We start from the raw sequence: 23,912 nt of genomic DNA, 5'->3' as shown, positions 1-23,912 counted from the left end.
GCTGAGGATTAAAGAATCGTAGCTTTTTCTTGTTAACATAAATTAGATTATAGAAGATAAAGATTAGATAGTTATGTTAGTATATATATATATATATATATATATATATATATCTGGTGTAAGATAAATAGAATAGGTATAAACATATTAAATTCCAAATGATTTATGATTACAAATAGTCCTTGTGATTGGCAATAGGACGATTATACCCTCGCGTGATTTGCACGTGAAGGGTTTTAACGGTGAAATTTAACAGAAATTAGTGTCAGGGGCTTCTAGCAATAAAATCAAAAAAGTCAGGGACCAGTTACGACGAAAAAAAACATAGGGGGCAAAATGTGAATGTGACAAACCATAAGGACCATTTGTGACAATTTTTTTTATAGTTAAATTTGATACACCTAAAAATAAATTTTTAGATCCATAGCTCATTAGGACATGACGCTTTTTAGATCCATAGCTCATTAGGACATGACGCTATATGGACAAAACTACCCTCCACGAGATGTCTCATCCCATATAAAAGCCTAAACCAGTTTGGACATAGAACTTCCACATTAATACTCGTACTTGAAAAGACTTGTACTTATGCGACACGTGACACGTGTATGCACCGATTTTGGTTGAATTTTCATTCGTTATTTCACTTGGACGGTGAATGGCGCATGTTTAACAGAAGCATGCTTCAAATAGATAATTAATATTAGTGATTAGTAATAGTTAAATAATAATCTTAAATCGTCTTTAAGTCATGTGTTATGCTTGATCATGATGTCATTTCATCATGCTAAATCCTTAGACATCACAAGCTGCCACGCTATATTATTTTTGGTTTTCTTTCGATTAAAGTAATCAATGTATAAATAAAATGTTCATATATATGGATTTTGGTATTTTCATAACATATATAGTTTTACATATACATAATTTGGCATAAATGTATTTCAAATATATTTCATCTTACATTTCTAGTAGTTTAATTCAACATTATGAAACTAAAGTGAACATATATATATTCATATACGAGTAATTAATGATGAGTAATACGTACAATCAGTCTGATTATTATATACAAATAAATTAAAGAAATCTTAAAAGTGCTAAATAACCAATAATAATCTAATTAGTAACAATAGGCTATTAGGATGCTAAACCAATATACAAAATTATTAAAACACCTGCAGAGTAATATACGGTTCAACTAGTACGTATATATATCGTAAGTTTGTTTTAGTTAATAAATAAAATCTAAGTCCTGGCCAATTCTTATCCATAAAAGTCAAAGTATACGTAGTGTACCTTTAGTTTAATTTCTGTATGTCTTAAAAAAGTTTGGTTTGGTCCTCCGGCAAGATGCAAGGAATAAAAAACAAAATGTCAACGTTAATTTTACTGGTTGTGTAGCGCATCATGTTTGAAAGCAACAGTTATGTTTTCCTCATGCGGATAACTGCTACGTACTTCAGATCACAAAAAAGAAAAGAAAAAAAAAACACAAATACAAACACTTTATCTTTGTGTGTTTATATTTTACATGAAAAAAATCTAGATAAACATTTCCTTTTTGTTCTAATTTATTTTCTAAAAGGGATAGTATCCAAACTGTAAGTAACTTTGCAACTTTTCTTATTATGTATATAAATAAAAAATTTTGAACATTGTATGTAAGTATCTCGCTATTGAACGCTTATGTAAAAATGTATACGTGACAACCATATAAGCTGCCCGCGCAGAAGTTTTTGTTGACCAACGTAAAAATTTTACATTAAGTGTTCAATTTAGTGAGATACGTACATACAAAGTACAAATTTTTTTATACTTACATACAATAGTAAAAATCATAAAGTTACTTACATTTCGAGATACTAAACCTTTTTTTAAAACTGTTTGTATCAACATTTTTGGGTACTATTTTGGTCTGTCAACCGATTATCTTTACACGTTGCAAATTAAGTAGCTACTGATCAACCAAAACCGTTAAAACCACATTAAGAAAAAAAAGTTTGGTGATCTCGCGAGACCCTCCGCTACTAGATAAATTACCTTAAGTGACAAATGTTGCCACTTGTGAAATTTTTTCTCATATCGTCACTGCATCTATATATATACAGTATATTATATCATTGTACAGGTCACAAATTGATAATTGATCAATAATAATATTATCTAAAAGGAATTAAATTTGGAGTGTTTTTATTTTGATTGTTAAGAAATACACACCAAATTAAGTTGTGATGAAATCCTCCGCATGCAAGTATCCCGATAGCAGACATGTGTAACTACCATGTCCCTTGCAATTTTTATACTAACAAAAGTCCACCTATTATTTTTTTTCTAGTTAAAGTTAAACAAAACGTATGTAACACTTGGATTCAGTGAACTCGTACCACACATGTATATATATGTCCCCTTTTTCAACCTTTCTCTCATTCTCCCCATCTTTATATATATATTTGCCATATATAATTTGTATATATCATAATCATAATTGTTTGTAGAACAACGTACGTACGTAATATGGAAATAAAAAAACCAGCTGAAAGTACAACAAGAGCTTCTGATCAAGATTTAGCAATATGCACCAGCATTAATAATATCGACGATTTTGAACAAGAAAGTAGTAGGCCGTCTGCTTATACTTGTACATTCTGCAAACGAGGCTTCTCGAACGCACAAGCGCTGGGTGGCCACATGAATGTCCATAGAAAAGATAGGGCTGCCAGGTTACAGGATCAAACCACAAAGGGTAGTACGGACCCTAAGGATCAGCATGTACGTCCTGCAGATGAATCATCACAGTCCTCCTCGAGTGATGATGCTGGTATTATACCAAAGAGGCCATGGAGCAGTTTCACAGAAGAAGAAGAAGATAGTCCCGAGAGCCAAAGAAAAAAAGATCACGGTGCAGCTAACTTCAAAAAACCATCATTGCAACTATCTTTGCGTATTGAACCGTCGCCTACAAATGAATCACGGGTCATATCATCATCTAATAATAAAATCTCTACTTCTTTATCATCATCGTCAGCTCCAACAGAAGTAGTGGACCTTGAGCTTCGGCTAGGAATACATTCTCAATATTCAACATCAATTAACCCTGTTATACGAGACTAGCGCGCTTCAGAATTAGTTATATCCATCTCATGATCGATGATATGAGAACAGCCTACCTACAAACGGTTAACCACTTTTTTTTTTTAGAACGACGTCCTACATACCTTGCAGGCCAATCTAGAATATGATCTTATTAATTAACCTACCTAGCTAGTTGTCTTTGATTATTAATTATATATATTATGCATTTATGCTTATATATATGTGTAGTAGTATTCTCTTCTGTAATTCTTTTTATAGCCTGCAACCCTAGATGCATGGATTTCTTGTTCCAATTAATTAAGTCTCTTACTTATCAATGATCGATGATGAAGAAGTTTTCATGATCATATATTTATACGGGATAATTAGTATCTGACTAGAAATAATGTACGTAGTCACTTATATATATATGCTTGTACATCCAAAGCTTGTTTTAAATTTGTTTTTCCAAACTATACTTTTGGTTAAGAATTATTTTGGAAATATATTTTCTTCCTATTTTATCTTATCTCTCATTCTTTCAAACCATGTTTTATGAAAACTAAAATGATCCAAAACTTCTTTCATGAATCTGATCTTCAATTATTTTCACTCTTAATTAACTCAAGTAATTAAATAACTGTAGGTTTAGCTTTTGGGTTAAAATATTTTTTCAAATTTTTTAGATGGTTAATTTTTCATAACATTATAATGTATTACTTATCCATCCACTCAAACTAGCTGAAACATATTTGTTACTTTAAGTGTCCAGATTAGCGTAAAATCTTTTCATACATTTCATAATAATATATAGTGGGTGTTTTATGAAAGAAGAATAAACTCCATTTGAAAAGTTAAAACAAAAGGCTCTAAAAAATTGTAATCAAAGAAACCAGGAACTATCATAATTATCAACTGACTTAAAGCTAAGTATTAGAATTTCATGAATGCTGATTAATCTTTGTTGGAAGTACTAATTCGATGTTTTATATTCAAGTGAAAAGAGCAAAGGCTAAGAGATAGACTAGATAATTAAGAAAGATGAGATATAAGAGAAAAAAGGAGAAAATTTTTTTCCTAATTAATATTGTTTTTGAGTTTCAACTAAAAGCATAGTTTGGGAAAACAAATTTGAAACAAGCATATTTGTGTCCAACAACTTATAAAAAAGAAGCATATTTTGGGAATTTACTCCCAACTATCATTTTGTCCATTCTATGTAGCTGACTTCCAATTTTTCGTTATTGTATGTATCTACCTATACGTGACATGTAGCTGTCACGTCTCGTACAATGACTAATTGTTTTGGTTTGCAAGTTTCGATTGATCTGGTACATACATTAATAACAAATCTATTAAATTTAAGTTCCTACGGCAGACAACATCAAAATTGGATATATTGATTGATTACAGTTCAAGACGGACACAGAACCTATTTTTACTAGATCTAACGTTTTTAGCTAGCTAATTTAATCTACTCAAACTTAACCAAAGCTCGATCTTTAAGCTTCGGGTATATTTGTCTCATGTTTTAACAAAGTTAAAAGCTTAAAAAATTCTTCCCTTTCCTTTCTTTCTTATGAGTATTATTTTTTTCTTCTCTTTAAATTTGCTGAAAAAAATGTTAAAAGTTTAGTGTTTAACTTTGTGTCAATTTGTAATTCTTTATTTTTCCAATACCTTTTGGTGATTTGTAAGTGGCTGGTGCAATTGGTGCATGTACATTGTAAAAAGTCAGTCTAGTATTCTACTAGACTGCTTGTTCTCCTTTTGATCTATAATATTATAACCAGGAGAAGATATGATCAATAATAATCTAAAACCAATACTCCCCCTCAAGCTGGAGTGTGTAAATTGACAACACCCAGCTTGTCAAGTAGAAATCGAAGTTGAACAGCACCAAGTCCTTTCATGAGTAGATCAGCAAGCTGAAGTTTGGAATCAATGGGCATTGGACAAATCTCCTTAGATTCAACGCGCTCACGAACAAAGTAACAGTCCATTTCAACATGCTTTGTGCGTTCGTGAAAAACGGGATTGTTAGCAATATGTCTTGCGGCTTGATTATCACAGAAAAGGGTAGTAGAACTTAACTGAGTAATTCCCAACTCTTGCAAAAGCCAATGCAACCAAATAATTTCGCTAACAGTTTGGGCCATGGCACGATATTCGGCCTCAGCGGAAGAACGTGAAACAACGGATTGCTTTTTAGTTTTCCACGAAATAGGAGCTCCACCCAAAAGGATAAGATAGCCTGTTCGTGATCGTCTAATAAGAGGACACCCAAGCCAATCCGAATCAGAGTATCCAACTAAGTTTGTGCCACCTTCTTTTGGTAGAAGTATACTTTGGCCACTGGTAGCCTTGAGATATCGCAAGATCCTTGTCACTGCATCCATATGACTTTTACGAGGATCTGAAACAAATTGGCTAAGTGTATTGACTGAGTAGGCTATATCCGGTCGTGTAGCTTGCAGGTAAAGAAGTCGTCCAATGAGACGACGATAAGAACCAGCAGCCACCTTGGAATCGTCTTCATTTGTAACGAGCTTCAAATTCTGCTCAATAGGAAACAAGCTTGGACGACATCCTTCCATTCCACTATCCTTCAGTATATTGAGAGTATACTTATGTTGGCTCAAAACAAGACCACGAGAAGTTTTAGCCACTTCGATACCCAAAAAATACTTGAGTGGGCCAAGATCTTTTATGCTAAATTTATCATCCAAGCACCATTTGAATTCTTGTATCTTTTTGATATTATTTCCAACAATAATAACATCATCAACGTATATGAGAATGGATTACTTTGCTGGAAATTATATATGCATGGGGGTGAGAGACGGTTAATTTGTGTAAGTAAAAGGTGGTTGTAGGGACTATTTGAGAGGACCATGCATGGAAGGGTTTTGTAATTTCCTTGGGTCTGTTTTTCTTTCTCTCAGTTTTATCTGGTTTGACCCATTAGAGATACAACACACTCTGTATCTAACCCTTTTATAAGTAAATGGGTTGAAATCCTTATGTCGTATCTGCAATATTACACAATGCCCGACCCGATGGTCAGATGTTTATTGGGCCTGGATTCGTGGCATAGCATAGAATGCGATGCAAAGCCTTGTCTAGACAAAAGTTCATGTCTATGTGGTGGTTTATTTATTTATATATGTGTATAAAACTACAACATATATTATAGATTGCTCTGTAGATGTAAAAACATGATGTACAAATTCATTACATATAATTTAAAGAAAGTCAAAGTGAAAGAGTATGAGGTTTTTGCAAATATAGGTCACTTTTAAAACTCTTTAGTAAAAATGGGTTAGTTTAATATTATGTTGCAAATATGGGTTATTTTTGACAAAAAGTAAAACTAGGGTCCCACTAGAATTTACGTTATTCAATCAACACTCCATTTCTCTTTTCTGAAGAGTACGTCTCATTTTATTTCTTTTTACAAAATTAATTGTATTTAGTTTTTGAAAATTTATTTATCTATTAAATTTTTCTAATACAAATTTTATGCATCAGTTTTAAAAAATTCATATGATATACTATCATAAGAATATTTGTCCTCAATTTTGATCTTAAAAATATAGAAATAATAACCTCATGCATTGATCTGGGTATTTTAAATGTAATAAAACAATTTGTACAATAAATTTCAAGAACACATAATTAGATTAGTAGATGAATAAACAATTAAAAAAAATAATATCAAGTTATTAATTAATCAATTTAGGCAATACATATCCATTTTTTAATAGTGTTTAATTTTGGGTTGTAATGTTAAAAATAAATTTTAAATATTTAAAATGGAGACTTATTTATAATTTTTTTAAAATAAAAAATAAAAGTAACAATGAGAATAGATAATTATGGTAACAAGGAATATAATTGAAATTTTATTAACGTGTTTTTTTAACGAAACTTTTATTATTATTTTCAAAATTAAAATTGGTGCAGATATTATTTTGACTGTATCAAATTTTTTGCATGAATTGTTAAAATTTGATACATAAATAAATCATCCACCAGTATATATTAAATTAAATAACCTATATAGATCTTAAAAGTTTTGAATAGAATTAATTATGAATGAACAAATCGAACGGATGTCTGTTCTAAAAGATGGAAAGAGTTAGATGATATCTAGATTTTAGTGGGGCACTAGTTTACTTTTTTTCACAACCTATATTTGCAACACAAATTAGAACTAGCCCATTTTTGCTAAAGAGTTGTAAAAGCGGCCTATTTTTGCAAAAAGCTCGAAAGAGTATACTATTCATAAACTATGATTGGTAAATAGAAAATAATCAGATTTTTAGGTTACTCAAGGAAGAAAAATATTTGACTCAAATGTACATACCTAATCGGGCCATTCCATTGACTGTTTCTAAATCTTTTCATTGACCACGCCCAAGATATGTACCTAATGAGGTTTAAACTTTATCTTTCGTGAGGTTATCATGACACCTAACCGCCCGGTCACTTTAGTAGTGTTTATGATTGGTAAGATGGTCTTTTTTGTAAATTCCTAAATAGTTCGTGTAAAACATGATTATGAAAAAACATTTTAGTTCAATAATAATAGTATAACTTTTCAATTAATGAATTCTAAGAGGTTTCATGTACCGAATACACTTTCAATAAATTATTGTCTAAGTGAATTATAGAGTTGCATTGTATTTGACATTAACTGTATTTATTTTTCGAGATAATAATGTGCACATGTCATTTTGTAACACTTATTATTACGAGTTTTGCTAAACAAAGTCTTTAATTTTCTTAACGTGTATCAGATAGTTTACTTATTATAGAATTTACCATTTTTTTATTATTGTTATTATTATTATTGTTATTAAAGGCCGCATTCTACATAAAGTATTATAAATTTCACCCAATATAGTCATTATAAAACATATTAGTAATTAAATTAACGAAGATTAATAAAGAATACAAATGTAAATACGAATACATATGAATACGAATGTGGTTTCACCAGATCCAAAAATCCGATTAAATGACATGACAAATAAAAGAAAAAGAGGCCAAATTGGATAAGGAAAAGCCTTTATCGGAAACCCACACTACACACACAAACACGGTTGTTAAACCCTTAAAATAAACCATCATCCATCCATCCATTAATGGCATTTCTTCAAATCCTTCATTCTCCGACGATCTCCTCCCGTTTCTTTCCCATTATTCAAGCAACTTCCATTCACTCCGACCACCACGCTGTCTCATCTCCACCGTCATCAAAACCAGCTCGCCGTGGTCGTAAAAAATCACCCCCCACCACCACAACCCCTCCAACCAAGATTGACAAAAACCATGAACAAGAATCAGAAAGTTTTGATTTTGATGATGAAATTGACTTCAGTTACGAAGACCCACCATTAATATGTTGTTTTGGAGCCGCCCAGAAAGAATTTTTACCAACTGTTAGAGTTTCGGATCAACAACGTCATCCGGATATGTATTCGGAATGGAAGGAATTGCAATGGGACCCACCGGAATTTGCTCGTGCTCCAGGTGGGCCACCTTCGAACGTGGCGATTGCCCATGTGAGACTTGGTGGCAGGGCAGCGTTTATGGGGAAAGTTGGAGATGATGAGTTTGGTCAAGAATTGGTTTTGATGATGAACAAAGAGAATGTGCAGACTAGAGGCGTGAAGATTGATGGGAATGTGAAAACCGGATGTGCTTTTATGAAGATCGAGTTTGATGACAAGGGAAAGATGAAAGCCAAAAAGGTCAGAGATGCAGCTGAGGATTGTTTGTTGAGTTCTGAGTTGAATCTTGCTGTGATTAAGGAGGTACTACTACTACTACTATTACTAATTTCGTTGCGTTTTTATTGTTTGAAGTTATGTTAGTACTAATTTGGTTGCGTTTTTTTTTGTTTATCATAGAGAATGTTTTGTTTTTCTTTGGATAAAATATTTGTTATAGGCTTCTGGTTTAGACATTGGATTTGTAATTAAGGAATCTACACGTAGGGTACATGTAGAGTCGAGAGTTGTGATTCTCGTTTGACGGTAGGTGTAATCTATGTCTCCAGTATGCAGACTGTCGGTCTAGGTGGTTCTGGGTATTGAGATATTTTGGAAAGTATCCAGGATTTAATCCACCTAGGAGGAACCTAATTTATTTTGTGAACTTGGATTAGTTGGTTGAGCTCCCATCTATGTGGCTGCTAAGTGAGCTTGGCATAAGCCTGAGTTAGTCCGGAATGGACTAGTTAGGACTTAGGAGTGCTGGAAACAACTTTTTTGAAAGTAGCATTTTAGATGGAGTTTTTACTAGTTTCTATAAGTTGAGTGTTTTTGAGTTCAATTTGATGGTTTATGATTCACTAAATTTACCCATGTAAGAAAGGCATGATTATGCGTAGAGCTTCGAACAGTGGGCCTGTTAAAGTTCCTGCTGTAAAATTTTCTAGAATAATTATAGGACAATCCTGTGACTGACCATACATGAACACTAGAAAGTATACAACTACCTCTAGTTTTCAGAAATTTCACTCTTAACCTTTGATGAGTGAAGCTGAAAAAATAGGAGTGTTGTCACACAAGATAAGCACGCCACCCGCCTGCTGGCCGGGCTCGTTTTGAGACATTATGGCTTTGGGGTCGACCCTGGTAACAAAGAAAAATTCACTCATAAATGAACATTCTTATTTGAGAGTGGTCAAAAAAGTTTATTAGGATTGCCTTCAACATGTATCCTTATCATGTGAAGGGTTCAGTTGGTTCAAGCATGCTAAGATCTGTAAATGTTGTGATAAGATAAAGTATAATTTACTTCATACTCTTCAAAAGCTTTACATGGTAGTGCACCTGGTTATTTAAAATGAAGCATGATTGATGGATGTGATCAAAAGTCAAACTAACTTTGTGTAGGAGATTAAGGTTAGTCGAATATAAGTGATTAATATATACTTAATGATATTGTTATTTGATTATTAAATAATAGGTTTTGCTGTTCCTCTTAGTGAGGGTAAATCGATGTGCGGGTCAATAGATGTCATTGTAATGTTAATTATTGATCGAGTGATCTGAAATGTATGTAGCCATGTAAGTACTAAGTAATTCAAGTTGTATGTTAATGCGGGTATGGTAATGTTACTATTGGCGGAGTACAATGTAGTTATGCCCCTTCTTCCTGTAGTTATACCCTTCATACTTATACCGGGTCAAATAAAAACAATATATATAAATTAAAAAGACACGGATCAAAATGCTGCGAACGGATTGAAAGTTCCCCGAAGTGTATTTTATGTTCATACAACCTCCTAAATCGTTCTATTCAAAAACTTAAAATAATACTTATAGTTTTTGTAATTTTATTCATCGCATTAATTAGTTATTACAAATGGACAAAAATGTGTCTGCGGGTCATGCCATCACATTCCATCCTTTTTGGTACACAAGTACACCTCGGCTAAATTTGTTACCTATCCCGCCCGATCTCTACAGTGTCGAACGGGTTAGTTTTTTAAATGGTCAAGTTTGCAACAGAATAAAAACAATTCTAAAATAATCTTTCCTATCACTTTTAAATGGTCAAGTTAACTCTCTAGTGTCGAACGGGTTAGTTTTTAAATCGTTTCAGGAAAAAAATCTTTCCTATCACTTTTAACCACAGACAGACCATTGGAATAAAAACAATTCTAAAATAAAAAACGTTTGAATGCAAGGATTGTGATGTTTGATCCTTGATCGTAAACGGATTTTCTTTGAGGTATGTTTTCTTCTACTTTTATCTCCTAACAATCCCATTTTTAATATCTGTGCAGGCAAGGATCTTCCATTTCAATTCTGAAGTCCTTACATCCGACTCAATGCAAGCTACCTTACTTAAAGCAATCTCATGGTCGAAAAAGTTTGGCAGCCTTGTATTCTTCGACATGAATCTTCCATTACCCCTATGGAAGTCCCGCCATGAGACAAGAAAAATAATCAAAAAGGCATGGGAACAAGCCGACATCATTGAAGTCAGCAAACAAGAACTCGAATTCCTGCTAGATGAGCACTACCATGAAAGAAGAAGAACTTACGAGCCTCAATACTTTGCAGAATCTTATGATTTAACCAGAGAAAAAGGGAAAGATTATTATCACTACACACGTGAAGAAATCGCCCCATTATGGCATGATAAATTGAAGTTCTTATTTGTAACGGATGGGACACTTCGGCTTCATTATTATTCACCATTGTTTGATGGTGTTGTTGTGGGGACAGAGGATGTGCTGATTACACCTTTCACTTGTGATAGAACGGGTTCTGGTGATGCAGTCGTTGCGGGTATTATGAGAAAGTTGACTAGTCATCCAGAGATGTTTGAAAATCAAGATGTACTTGAAAGGCAGCTTCGGTTTGCTATCGCTGCTGGGATTATATCTCAGTGGACCATTGGAGCGGTAAGAGGTTTTCCTACTGAAAGCGCTACTCAGAATTTGAAAGAACAGGTTTATGTACCTTCAATGTGGTAGTTGTGTCCTGTAGATGGGATTAAAAGTTTTGTTAAGATTATAGCTTCTTATTCTGAACCAACTGTAAATGCCCGACTGACTAACATGAATGGGTTGGCTCATTTAGACCTAGCTTAGTTTAGCCGGGTTAGATTGGGATTTGTCTAGGTTGTTGTGCGGTCATTTGTTGTATCTGGAGTGTTTCGAAAATAGAAATGGAACTTTGCTGTAAACGTACAATGCAATGATTTAAGAGATTTGCAAACACCAAAGTATAATAAAAGGCACATAAAACCACTAGGCTAACGTAGGGTCAATATATACTCAAAACCTCCCTTGTCCTGAAACAATATGGGATTTGCTCAAGCTGTTTCCAACAGTCTAATGAGAATTTCCCTAACTATTTGGTTGATGGGTTGAGATAGACATGAACTTGAGTTAAGGTTTTACCAGTCGAAAAGTTTGTTTCCTGGTATGTTGTTCCTAACAGGGCTTCTGTGCTCGGACAATCATCCAGTATGTTTAGCTTCTAGTTTATAACTTGGATGATGTAGTTATCAAAAAATTTGCTTGCCATAGGCCTCGCACTAAATAACTTTAATTCTAGAGTTGACCCAGGTTCGGGTAAAAAAATCCATCTAGGTAACTTAATTCTAGTTCAGGCAATTCAAATTATGTGGAAATATATTCTCTTTGGGTTTGTGTTGAATTTGCTTGCCAAGGCCTGAACCCACTCATTATAAATGTGACTGCCTAAACAGCTCGTTTATTGATCACCCGATAAATCCATAAATATTTGCAATTTGTCCACTATGAGACTAAACCCAACCCACCACTTTTTAGATGATGTGTCACCTTATATACCCGCCAATTACTCCAAGGCCATTCGGTCTCAAACTAATTCTATGTCATCATACTAGTCTTCCATTTTGACCTCCTTCCACTTTGGTATGCCATGACTAATATAGGGCTAGTATAGTCCCAATTAAAATTATACTACGTGGGTCAATGAATTCCATACCTCCTATTGTTCCATATGTTCAAAAAGTTGCAGTATATAATAACCCTTCCTTCCATAATCCCAAATAAACCATTAGTTAATAGTATCTCCCTTTGCAAACACATACACAACAATTATGGGTATGGTCTTTGGCAAAATCAGGGTGGCATCACCCAAATTTCAAGTCCTCAACTCAACAGCCAACTATGAAATCCGTCATTACCCGTCGTTAGTTGTTGCAGAGATAACCTACGATCCAGCCGATCTAAAGGGAAACAAAGATGGTGGGTTCTCCATCTTAGCCAACTACATTGGCGTATTTGGCAAACCACAGAATACCAAGCCAGAGAAGATTGATATGACCACACCAGTGCTAACTAAAGCAGCGGAGAAGGTAGATATGACTACACCCGTCTTGACCAAGGTAACGGTTAATACTTTGCCACATGTGTTATGCCTAGCTAGGCGGAAACACTATTTTTTCATCATACTCTGGAACTTGATTTTTATGTATCAAAATTTTGAAATCTTATGCTTTGTAAATCTGTTGTGATGGTTTTAGTGACGTGGAAACTTGTATGGTTGTCACGTCAGCAAAAACGTTCATTCTAGAAGTCTTCATGGCAGTACACTTAATTCTCTTGTTACACACAAGGAACATATAAGCCTTAGAAAATAGTCGGTCCATTGATAAAACAAATCATAACTAACTAATATCTTTGTATTTTATATCAAAAAATAATAAAGGGAAATGGAGAAAAAGTAACAATGCAGTTTACATTGCCGGAGAAGTACAAGAAGGCAGAGGAAGCACCGGAACCGGTGGATGAGAGGGTAGTAATAAAGGAGGAAGGGGAAAAGAAGTATGGGGTGGTGAGGTTTAAAGGGATGGCAACTACAGAGGTGGTGGCGGAGAAGACGGACAAGTTGAAGAAGGATCTTGAAAAGGATGGATTTAAGGTTTCGGGAGAACACGTGTTGGCAAGATACAATCCGCCATGGACGTTGCCGCCGTTTAGGATTAATGAAGTTATGATTCCAGTGGAATGAAAAATGAAAGATATGTAGTTTTGTATGTTCAAAGACTAAACTTGTTGCTGATTGTAATGCCATACCAATATTAAATCTTGAAATTAGATCAAGTATATGTTGTAATTTATTTTGAAAATCATATACGTGAAAGAACATCTTGGTTCATTTGAGGTTGGTTTAGGCAATGTGCAGCTGAATTGTTTCCAAAATGAGTTGAGTTGATGTTTTACTATTTGTATAACTCTTTAGTTTTTTCAAATTGAAGTAAATATTGTACTGTAATTGATAGATTTGAGCTTGATTGATGATATATGGTGTATTTAGATCTAGTGTGTGTAATGTGTATTTATGTGTGTGTTGGGAGAAAGATGTTATTTGAATAGAATTAGATTTTATTATATGAAAAGACTAAGGGTATGTTTGGCACAAACGCTTGGAGCTGAAGCTGTGGTCAGGGCTTTGAGCTGTAGCTTAGAAATGGGGCTAGGAGTTGGGGTTTTTATTTCAACCCTTCTCCCAACAGCTTTTATTTTAAAGATCTTTCGGGGCTTTTAGGAGCTTTTGGGGCTGAGGCTTTTAATTTAAAATGTGTATCCTAACGGGGCTACCGTAATAAATGGAGTTTCTTTTTAAAAGCTCGGGGCTTTTAAGCTCCTAAAAACCCCTAAAAGCCCTCTACCAAACAGACACTAAGTTACAAATAGAATGTAAGGGGTATTTATAAATAATAACCTATTATCACTAATACCCCTTCCAATATTAAAAATTTACGATTAAACCCCACATTTTTATATCAAACAAATATAATAGTAAATTGATAACCATATAGCACATTATGTAAAAACTGTGAGACATAAGGTCTCCTTTTCGAATCTTGTATCAAACAAATTATTGAAGCTGGTTAAGTATAAATATACACCTTTTCAAGTATAGGATTTATGCTTAAGTATCGGAGGTTAATCCTGGATCTATAAGGCGTATTTGGAGAGATAATGTTGTTACTACTTTGGGTGGCGGTTCCTAATTGTTAACCACAAGACGTTACACCACGGGCAAAGTAGCCTAAGGAGTATGTGAGAGAGAATAGGGAGAAATAGAGAAAAAAGGTTCGTCAGTTGGTGCATTGGTTTTCTATTTATACATGTGTAGAGTTGATAGGGTTTAAGGATTTGGGTATGAGCATTACATGCTTGGGCCTAAATCAAACCCATGAGATGGGGTCATGTTCAGGTCTGAAGGTTTAGTTAGGAGCTTCCATTGAGCGGCGATACTCAAGTCCGGAGGCTACATCAAGACCAGAGCATAGTAGCCTCCATAGGATAAAAAAAATATTATTATCCCTAGGAGATGGTACATCATCATTGGTTTAATCAAGGTTGTGAAACTCGGGAATCGGGAGCGGATCAGAGAGGGGGGGAGACAGAATTTTTAAAAATCATATCAGAATCGGATTGGTAAATAGTGGGTTTTTTATGTATACAATAACAGTTTCTGAAATTATATGCAATAAAAAAAATTAAAAATATATATAAACTTCAAACTTAAACATAACATGATTTTTCAACTTAAACATAATTGTCTATAAACAATAACATAATTAATAAAGGCTTTTTTTTTAAAAAAAAGTTTGACTAGTCTTGACTGATACAGCCGATTCTTGACCAAGTAGACCCGAGTCTCGAACCCTGACGATTTTCAGATCAAGTATGGCAAACTCGTATCGTTAGTTGGCCGATACACGATCCGACTCGGCTGTATCGGGGTGTATCGGCCAAGTTTCACAACACCGGATCTAATCTATATTATATTAATAAACAAGCTGTCATCCCCCCTTTCCAACTCTTTACCTTTAAAATACTCAAAATACTGATGCAGGCCCAAGCCCAACTATTGAAAATCAGGCCCTTTTGTTTTTAGAAATTCAGACAAAAAGAGGCCCCCACAAAAATGGGCATAACTTTTGCTAGAGGGCTCCATTTTGGGCGTATGACCAGTCAAAACGACCGCAGAAACGACCTTTTTCTATGAGTTTTGGACCATTTTATATGTTTTTTCGGGTTTTTTAGATTTTCTTTTGGTTATAACTTTCGGCCCACTTATGTTTTGAGGCTCATTCGAAATTTGCAGCACTATTTATATGTATCAGAACATGGGAAAGTGATCAGTTTATGTTGAATCAAAAATTCATTTTTTTTCTCTTACACATAAGCGTGTTTGTGTAAAAAACCCTAAATTTCGGTATTCTTTTTAGAATCAACGAATTTTAAAAGAATTGTTTCTGGGTATTCGTAGAATCAACAGAATCAATTGTTTATCTTTATTCCGTCTGCGTCAAATACCCTTATTTTTCAACACATTCTTAACTTACACACTAAATCTACCCAATATATCCCTAAAATATTTTACACTCATATTTATCCAAAATATCTATCTCCTTAATTAATCAATTTAAATATTTCCACCTAATATCTCTAGAATATTCTTAATAAAGTTATTTACAAAAATTACATCTTTTAACCATAAAATAATTACACTACCATTTACGTCAATTACTTTTAGATTAATGACCACATCGTTATCACCACCGCCACTATTGGTACTTAATTAATCGTATGATTATGGAAGTTCACGGAACATGTGAGAGAGGGTAAATGACATCAAGTGACTCAAGAATGAAGCCTATGAAGTTACAAGACACAAGGAAGTGATTCGAAAGCCAAACCAAGACGCACAATAAGGAACAACAGCCACCAGCGCCGCTGGTCGGCCCATAGCAGAAACCGACTTAAACACCTATTTAAGTCGAACTAACCCTCAAAACCCTAAGAGATAGCCGATTCAGCAGCCCTAGCCGCCCAGTATCGACCTTAGTTCATAGTTGCAGATTCCAAGAAGGTTTTGGAGCTTCTAACACCTTCCGATCTTCATCCGCAGTCTAGATTTATCTTTTCTATTTACTTTATATTATCAAACAATGTCTTTTATCTTTACAGACTTTGTTATTCCTTTAATAATGCTAAGCTAGTAGGCTGAATACTTGTTTGGATCGATGTGATCATGTAGACGTTTTATTATTTTACTATGTTTGTTTAGATTCTGTTGGAGTGTGCTTTACTATTTATCGTAGATCCATGTTTATTAGTAATTTATGTTGCTATTGGTTTTATATCTGAGTTTAATTATGATGGTTTTCTATGATCATACACTAGGACTAATATGCTAGGACAGAAAACGACTAGTCAGTCTATAACTAGAAGTACAAAGCGATTCACTTATAAACGACTAGTCAGACGCGATCCTTTGACTTGGAAACGAGCATTGCTGTCACCGGAGATAATTATATCTGGCCATGGCCTAAGCTCTGAGTAATTAAAAGATGAATTAGTAACACAAACTTTAGGTCATTAATGCTTAAACAATGAATCTAGCGAGAATTTGTTTATAGGGTAGTGAATCTAACGAAAATCTGAGCCGTGATGAAGTTTCCAACAGTCTAACAAACCAGTAGGATAGTATTTGGTCGTAACATGAGATCAGAGATGCCAAACAAGTATTTTAATTTTATTATTGTTATTTACTTTTCTTTTCCTATTTGATTAACGTTGTCTCTCGACACACCCTGCGCCGGTAATACCGGATATTTAATTTAAAGTATTAGTTATTTAGGGGTTAGTGACAAACCCCTAAAACTACTAGAATTACATATATTACTAGATTAGATAACGCAACGCGTCCTTGCGAACGATCATGTAGCTTATCACTAGATTATACTGCATTGACTGGGTTCTCTGCTCGTTAGTGTGGTGTATTTTAAGATAGTTACTTGTACAACATTATAAATTTAAAGACAAAGATAAAAACTACCATCACCCCCCCCCCCTCTGGTTGCATTACGTGGGTACTCATCTCGTTACAAAGAAGAGTAAGTGATTTAGTTATAATATTATAATAACTACATTTACAAAACATGGTCTAAAAAAGCCATACAACATTATTAATTGCGTATTATAAGAAGGATAATCTCAGGTAGATGGATGACTTTTAATTTTTCAAACGTTTATTTTGGAAGGAACACCCTAGTCCTTGGTACTTTGTACCTAGCTTCTCCACCCTATAGGGAGTCATTACCGGGTGAAACTCTTGTTCGTAATAACACAGTGGTTATTGGAAGCAAATGAGATTCGAACCCGTGACCATGCATTCAATAGGTCTCCCCAAGGGTACCATGTGTGTGCGGAGACAGGTATCACTGGGCTAACTACCCATTGGTGACTTATATATACGAGTATACGACTTTTAACATGATTAAGTATTGTTATTGTTATAGGGGTCAACAATACCAATTGTACCAAAGTTCATGGTGTAAAAAACAACATTTAGTGTAATCTTTTTATAAAAAGAAAAAGATTAAAACAAATATTTTGCTAGTATTTCCCCTCACAATCTATCTTTATGAAAATTATGTGTGTAAATACGACTCAACCCCTAAAAATAAAAAAATCATGGAAGTATAAAGCCCAACGAAAAATTGTACCAAAGTTGATTGTGTGTTGGGTTTTTGATTCTGATTTTAGGCAAACCGACTTCAGCTTCAGCTCTAGTAAGTACACGTGGCATACTAAAAAGATGAACACGTGGGTTGAATGAACTCCACTCGATCCTCAATGCATCTTTTGTTTCAACTTGTTGTATGCAGTTTAAACCCCAACAAATTAACAAACAAATAAATACTCACAGAAATCAAATCTGTAACAAGAAAGAAAAGAATTTGAAATGGGAATGGTTTTGGGTAAAATAACGGTGGAAACACCCAAGTTCGAAGTGGTTAAGTCGGCAGGAGACTACGAGATACGTAAGTATGGTGCATCTGTAGCAGCACAACTAACCTACGATCCATCCCAACTCAAAGGCGACAAAGACGGGGGGTTCATGATCCTGGCCAACTATATCGGCGCCCACAAAACACAAAGCCAGAAAAGATCGACATGACTGCCCCTGTCCTTACTAGTACTACGAAGGTGAGTAATTAATTATATATAGTTCAACATTATTCGCTATTTTCCTTTTATTATTAATTCCTATTGTACGTTGTGAAAAAATGAATGAAAGGGAAAGCCAAAAGAGGAGGGCGAAGAAGGGAGTAGGGTGGTGACGACGATGCAATTTATATTGCCAGAAAAGTACAAGAAAGCAGAGGAGGCGCCGAGGCCGTTGGATGAGCGAGTGGTGATTAGAGGGGGAAAGGAAGTACGGTGTGGTGCGGTTTATATAGCGGGATAGCTGGTGGCTGACAAGGTGGAGGCCTTGAAGAAACATCTGGGTTTAAAGTTGCGGAGGAGTATCTGTTGGCAAGGTATAATCCGCCATGGACTTTGCCACCCTTTCGGACTAATCAAGTCATGATTCCCGTACGTTGTCGAATGATCCAAAGGAACTAATGACTACTACTGGAGCGGACCTTAATTGACCACCTCCAGTCCACACTATATCTATCTATCATCCGCCAACTTGATCATGCTTATAGTCACTCTAATCTTGTATACGTACTTTACTTTCTTTAATAATTGGTAATCTGTACGTTACATTGATTGGCCGGGCAGAGAATAGATTATGTGTCTTTTAATTATCTGTACGTGATCATATATTTGTCTTTTGACTATTAAAGGTCGGATTGTGGGTTCAATTCCCCGACCTAAGATTGACTCGTATCAACTTCATTTAGTTAGTTTTATAACTCTGTGGATTGGGTCCAGGTCAGGGTCAAATGGGTTAAACGTAACCTGATGGCTGTTTTACTCGACTAGCTAGTCGGCCGGCGTGCTTTGGCAAGTTAGGCGGGCTTAATAATGTTCAGATACTTGTGATGTGACCAAATTGCTATTTGAAAAAGTTGGCCGGCATGACCAGGTTAAACTGTATGTTAAACCCGTTTAATATTTTACAACTCGTGTTGATGGTTATTCCTTTGGATCACCAACCATACCATGGTGACCCTCATTAACTAAAATATATTTGTCAATGGTTTCAAGCCAACCAAACTGCATTAATTACAAATCATCATCATCACCCCCCCTTATTTCTCTCTCTCTCTCTCTCTTCCAATTTCTCTACCTCCTCCTCCTCCTCCTCCACCTGTTGTATCCCTCAACAACCAAAACCACCAACTTTCCCTAAAACAACAAAAAAGAAAGAAAGACAACTTTTGAACCTGAATTTGATACATACAAAGGTGGGTATGTTGGGATTTTGTTATCCAGGATATGCATGAAAATGGAGAGAAGAACAGTGACGCTAAAATGGGATCATTTGGATGAATTTGACGATGACGACGATGATGAATTCTTTGAAAGCACCAACCGTATGTCTGTGGTTGTCCCTCTTGACATGACTTTATCTGAACTCGACGATGACGACAACGACCAAGAATTTAATGACCCCCGGGTGTCTTTTTCCCAGAACCTCCCTTCAAATTTGATTAGGGAACCGCAAAAAGCTATGGTTGTTAATCCAGCCTCCACGTCTCAATATGATATGTGGATGGTCGCTCCTGGATCCATTACTGACCGGCGAAGAAAGCTTCTACAGGGCATGGGGTTGAATAGCAATAAAGATTTTGCAAGGCTATCTAGCACAACTAACAACAAACTTAGCAAAGCGTCTCCAAAAATATTGGTTTCAACAAAACCTGCCGTTACTTCTCTAGACACGAACATTATTAACGATAAAACAAAAGCAGGTTCAGTGGTAAAAGATTCTTCACCTCGTTTAAAGGCATCAGAACAGGTCAAGCATAAGCAGTCGGAGTCACAGCCACAAGCTCAGACTCAGGCTAAAGCGCAGGCCCAGTCTGAACCCCAGGAACATGCTAAAGCTGAGCCTCAACCTCAGCCTCAGGTTATATCCCAGCCAAACCAACAGCCTGAGTCGCAGCCTGAATCTGAACCACAACCTCAATCGCAGCCGCAAGCTCAGGATCAATATCAGGCTCAAGCTCAGACTTCTACCTTACCCCTGTTGTTAATTCGTTCTAGGTCCGACAGTGATATAGAAACTAGTTCCTTCAATACAAAAAGACGAAAACAGGAATTGATTGGTTTGATATCAAAACAATGCCTTACAAGAACATCATCCGAAATGGTAGCAGCATCTGTTGGATTATCATGTCAGTATGCCAACATTCTTAGAGTTTACAACCCCAGTAACGAGCAACGGAGAAACTCTTCTACATCTACAACCAAAATCAAAAACAATGCCAACAACGCGAGCTCAAGTGCACAATTGGATTCTTTCTTCTTGATCAAGAATCTAGATACTGGAAAGGAATTTGTGGTTAAAGAGTTCAATGACGAAGGAATGTGGAATAAGGTGAATGATCTACAAACCGGGAAGCAACTCACAATGGACGAATTTGAAAAAACAGTTGGGCATTCACCTGTTGTGAAGGAACTGATGCGTCGAACTAGTCACAAGAAAGGCAATGCAAACAGTAAATTCGCCATGACCAACTCGTATGTTAGCAAGAGCTTTAGATATAGCAAGAAAAAAGGAGCAGCAATTTTGAAGAACATAAAGGGATCAATGAGAATATCAAGAACAGAAAAAGAAAAGGATGACAGTGTAACGGCTAATACTTCATCAGCATCGTCTTCTCAAACCAATGAAGCTCAAAAGGCCAAAGGAGATCAAACCACTAAAGGAGATCAAAAGACCAAAGGGGAACAAAAAATGAAAGGGGATCAAAACACCAACGAAGATAAAAAGGCCAATGGAGAACAAAAAATGAGTGGAGAACCAAAAACATCTACCAACAAGAACTCAAACTCAGAATGGGTGAAAGCTAAAGCTCATGGTAAACCCTTGAAGGAGTTCTCAGCATTGCATCAATGTCAAGAAATCCAGGCTCATGATGGATCAATTTGGACCATGAAATTTAACTTTGATGGTCACTATTTGGCTTCTGGTGGCGAAGATAAGGTTATCCGTGTCTGGGAAGTTCAAGAATGTGACGTTATGTCAATGCGGTCAGGAGACGACAACAAGGGTTTAAGTACTCCTGAAAACAGGCCGCCCTTACCAGACAATTCTGTGACGACCTCAGACAAGAAGAAAAGGTCAAAGAACAATAAAAAGAAATCAGGGGTTCCTGAATACGTGAAGGTACCCGAAATTATGTTTGGGTTATCAGAAAAACCTGTCTGCACATTAGAAGGTCACCAAGATGATATCTTAGACCTATCTTGGTCGAAATCTCAGGTCAGTTATCAAGTTGGCACCAACATTACTCTCATGATATCTTGGAATTTATTTGGCAAGTATATTGACAACAAAAAAAATTAAGATCTATATTATCATGAGCAGCTCCTGCTTTCATCTTCAATGGACAAAACCGTTAGGCTATGGGATGTTGAAACCAAAAACTGTTTAAAACAATTTGCTCATAGTGATTACGGTATCTTCTGTACCATTTTTACTTTAGCTTGCTCTAAAACATAAAAAAGGTGTCAATTTATCTCACATGGAAACATGCTTTGTGGCAGTTACTTGTATACAGTTCAATCCAAAAGACGAAAATTACTTCATAAGCGGTTCATTAGATAAAAAGGTTAGAATATGGAGCATACCAAGTCGGAAAGTTGTAGATTGGAGTGATCTTCATGACATGTTAACTGCCATATGTTATTATCCTGATGGAGAGGTATATCAAATCATAGGATTATATTTAACTCATTATGATTTAAGAGTATTCCGATTGTAAACTAGATTAAGTATCTTGTTTTACAATTGAAGGGTGCCATTGTTGGATTACACAAAGGCGACTGCAAGTCATATAATACTACTGGTGACGACTAATGTTTTTCATCAGCTACAGACTATAATCTATTTCAAACTACTTGTTCAATAAGACTATCTTGTTATCCTGTTTTAGACTGCAAGCTCGAGCAGAAGGATCAAATTGAGTTGCATACTAAACCAAAAGCAGACCCAAAAAAGATAACAGGTTTCCAGGTGATATCAAAGTTGATGCAAGATTTATCTGCTCTTATGATAAAATACATAATCTTTCTTATATAAGTTAAGCAGCTTGATCATGTGCTCTGTAGTTTTCTCCATCAAACCCATCTGAGGTGCTAGTTACTTCTGCTGATTCTCGTGTTAGAATTTTGGACGGGTCACATGTCATCGATAAACTTATAGGTATCCCCTTCCGTTCCTTCTCATCTCACACAGATGTATGATTCTTGACTCGTTTACTCATAAATAACTTATATTGTATTACTTTAATCTCAGACAAGTCAAAACCTTTCAATAAATATAGAAAAGGGAAATGGGTCAAACACATTAAAAGTCGCTAAATTTATTTTCAATGCATATCCTTTCTAAAGCGATTTCTTCCCCAAAGATTTGAGTTAGTACTATTATACTACTTGGATCTTTTAATCAAAATCAATTTATCGAGTGCTTAAAGAATGACTTACAAATGAACAAAAAGGGGTTCCAGCTCAACCAGCTTGACTCACTTTGTCCCCTAGTACAACCTTACTCTGTTTTGACCCATATAAAAAACCTTGTTCTCGAATACATGAAGACGTATAGTTTGATTTTACAGGTTACAAAAATACTAGCAGTCAATTTATAGCTCAATACAGCACAGATGGGAACTACATAGTTTGTGCTAGTGAAGATTCACAAGTATACATATGGAAGCATGAAAAACCAAAAAATAATGGTGCTGCTAAACCTAAATATGTGACCACTACTTCTTATGAACACTTCTCATGCACAGAAGTTACAGTCGCACTACCTTGGCAAGGAAGTGGCAAAAGGTCCGGCCCACTTCCTGTAGACAATAATGGGAAGACTAAGAAGTCTAAGTTACCACCAGTTCCTAAAAAGGACACAGAAAAAGGTACAAATGAAGACTCGGAAGAGCCTTCTAATTCTGACACAGGTGCCAGTGAGTCTGGTGATGGTTCATTACAGTCGGATAGAGGTAACAACACCACGGCTGCTGGTAACAACAATGTCCAGTCAACGGCATGGGGGTTAGTGATTGTGACGGCGGGAGTGGGTGGTGAGATTAAGGTTTACCAGAATGTCGGATTGCCAGTTAAGGTTGGCTATCAAACAAATCTGTTTTAAGACCTCATATAATTCAAACATTTAGTACATCTAATGTTTATAAAATATGAAGGTCTTGATGTACAATTGTAGAGCACTACATACACTAAAATGTGTACAATAGTTTGTCAATAGTTCAGTAACTTGTAGAAGTTGATCAATTCAAGTCCACTTAACAGTTGATAAAGAAAACTAAGCATAACTCGC

General features: G+C 35.4%; 5 protein-coding genes and 1 pseudogene across 5 annotated transcripts; 5 read left to right on the top strand and 1 right to left on the bottom strand.

Moving 5' to 3' along the window:
- The first annotated feature begins 2,517 nt into the window (after window positions 1-2,517).
- On the top strand, window positions 2,518-3,114 carry LOC122581398 (transcriptional regulator TAC1-like). Its single transcript, XM_043753624.1, has one exon. It carries the CDS (start codon window positions 2,518-2,520, stop codon window positions 3,112-3,114), a length of 597 nt encoding a protein of 198 aa, XP_043609559.1.
- A 1,796-nt stretch (window positions 3,115-4,910) lies between these two features.
- Window positions 4,911-5,672, bottom strand: LOC122581396 (secreted RxLR effector protein 161-like). The gene has a single exon (XM_043753621.1). It carries the CDS (start codon window positions 5,670-5,672, stop codon window positions 4,911-4,913), a length of 762 nt encoding a protein of 253 aa, XP_043609556.1.
- A 2,447-nt stretch (window positions 5,673-8,119) lies between these two features.
- Window positions 8,120-11,787, top strand: LOC122581274 (fructokinase-like 1, chloroplastic). Its single transcript, XM_043753469.1, has 2 exons — window positions 8,120-8,897; window positions 10,880-11,787. Exons 1-2 carry the CDS (start codon window positions 8,226-8,228, stop codon window positions 11,573-11,575), a joined length of 1,368 nt encoding a protein of 455 aa, XP_043609404.1. The 5' UTR covers window positions 8,120-8,225; the 3' UTR covers window positions 11,576-11,787.
- A 220-nt stretch (window positions 11,788-12,007) lies between these two features.
- Window positions 12,008-13,751, top strand: LOC122582645. Its single transcript, XM_043755068.1, has 2 exons — window positions 12,008-12,978; window positions 13,302-13,751. Exons 1-2 carry the CDS (start codon window positions 12,691-12,693, stop codon window positions 13,602-13,604), a joined length of 591 nt encoding a protein of 196 aa, XP_043611003.1. The 5' UTR covers window positions 12,008-12,690; the 3' UTR covers window positions 13,605-13,751.
- A 4,701-nt stretch (window positions 13,752-18,452) lies between these two features.
- LOC122582456 lies at window positions 18,453-19,212 on the top strand (annotated as a pseudogene).
- Window positions 19,213-19,729: 517 nt separating this feature from the next.
- On the top strand, window positions 19,730-23,869 carry LOC122582518 (WD repeat-containing protein 44). Its single transcript, XM_043754923.1, has 7 exons — window positions 19,730-21,839; window positions 21,945-22,035; window positions 22,124-22,281; window positions 22,374-22,425; window positions 22,513-22,592; window positions 22,688-22,781; window positions 23,194-23,869. The coding sequence occupies exons 1-7, from the start codon at window positions 19,857-19,859 to the stop codon at window positions 23,724-23,726; spliced, it is 2,991 nt and encodes a 996-aa protein (XP_043610858.1). The 5' UTR covers window positions 19,730-19,856; the 3' UTR covers window positions 23,727-23,869.
- The last annotated feature ends 43 nt before the right edge of the window (window positions 23,870-23,912 follow it).

This window comes from Erigeron canadensis, chromosome 9 (genome assembly GCF_010389155.1).
Source record: "Erigeron canadensis isolate Cc75 chromosome 9, C_canadensis_v1, whole genome shotgun sequence".
Lineage (NCBI taxonomy): Eukaryota > Viridiplantae > Streptophyta > Magnoliopsida > Asterales > Asteraceae > Erigeron > Erigeron canadensis.
Note: the sequence above shows the minus strand (reverse complement) of the source record. Positions and strands in the feature narration are given on the sequence as shown.

Bases quoted from the DNA above. Each gene is read 5' to 3' on its own strand.
- LOC122581398 (XM_043753624.1), top strand. From the start codon at position 2,518: ATGGAAATAAAAAAACCAGCTGAAAGTACAACAAGAGCTTCTGATCAA.
- LOC122581396 (XM_043753621.1), bottom strand. From the start codon at position 5,672: ATGGAAGGATGTCGTCCAAGCTTGTTTCCTATTGAGCAGAATTTGAAG.
- LOC122581274 (XM_043753469.1), top strand. From the start codon at position 8,226: ATGGCATTTCTTCAAATCCTTCATTCTCCGACGATCTCCTCCCGTTTC. The intron at 8,898-10,879 runs GTACTACTACTA...ATATCTGTGCAG, and splicing joins ATCTTGCTGTGATTAAGGAG to GCAAGGATCTTCCATTTCAA.
- LOC122582645 (XM_043755068.1), top strand. From the start codon at position 12,691: ATGGGTATGGTCTTTGGCAAAATCAGGGTGGCATCACCCAAATTTCAA. The intron at 12,979-13,301 runs GTAACGGTTAAT...AAAATAATAAAG, and splicing joins CTACACCCGTCTTGACCAAG to GGAAATGGAGAAAAAGTAAC.
- LOC122582518 (XM_043754923.1), top strand. From the start codon at position 19,857: ATGGAGAGAAGAACAGTGACGCTAAAATGGGATCATTTGGATGAATTT. The intron at 22,282-22,373 runs GTATATCAAATC...TTACAATTGAAG, and splicing joins GTTATTATCCTGATGGAGAG to GGTGCCATTGTTGGATTACA. The intron at 22,782-23,193 runs GTATCCCCTTCC...TTGATTTTACAG, and splicing joins TGTCATCGATAAACTTATAG to GTTACAAAAATACTAGCAGT.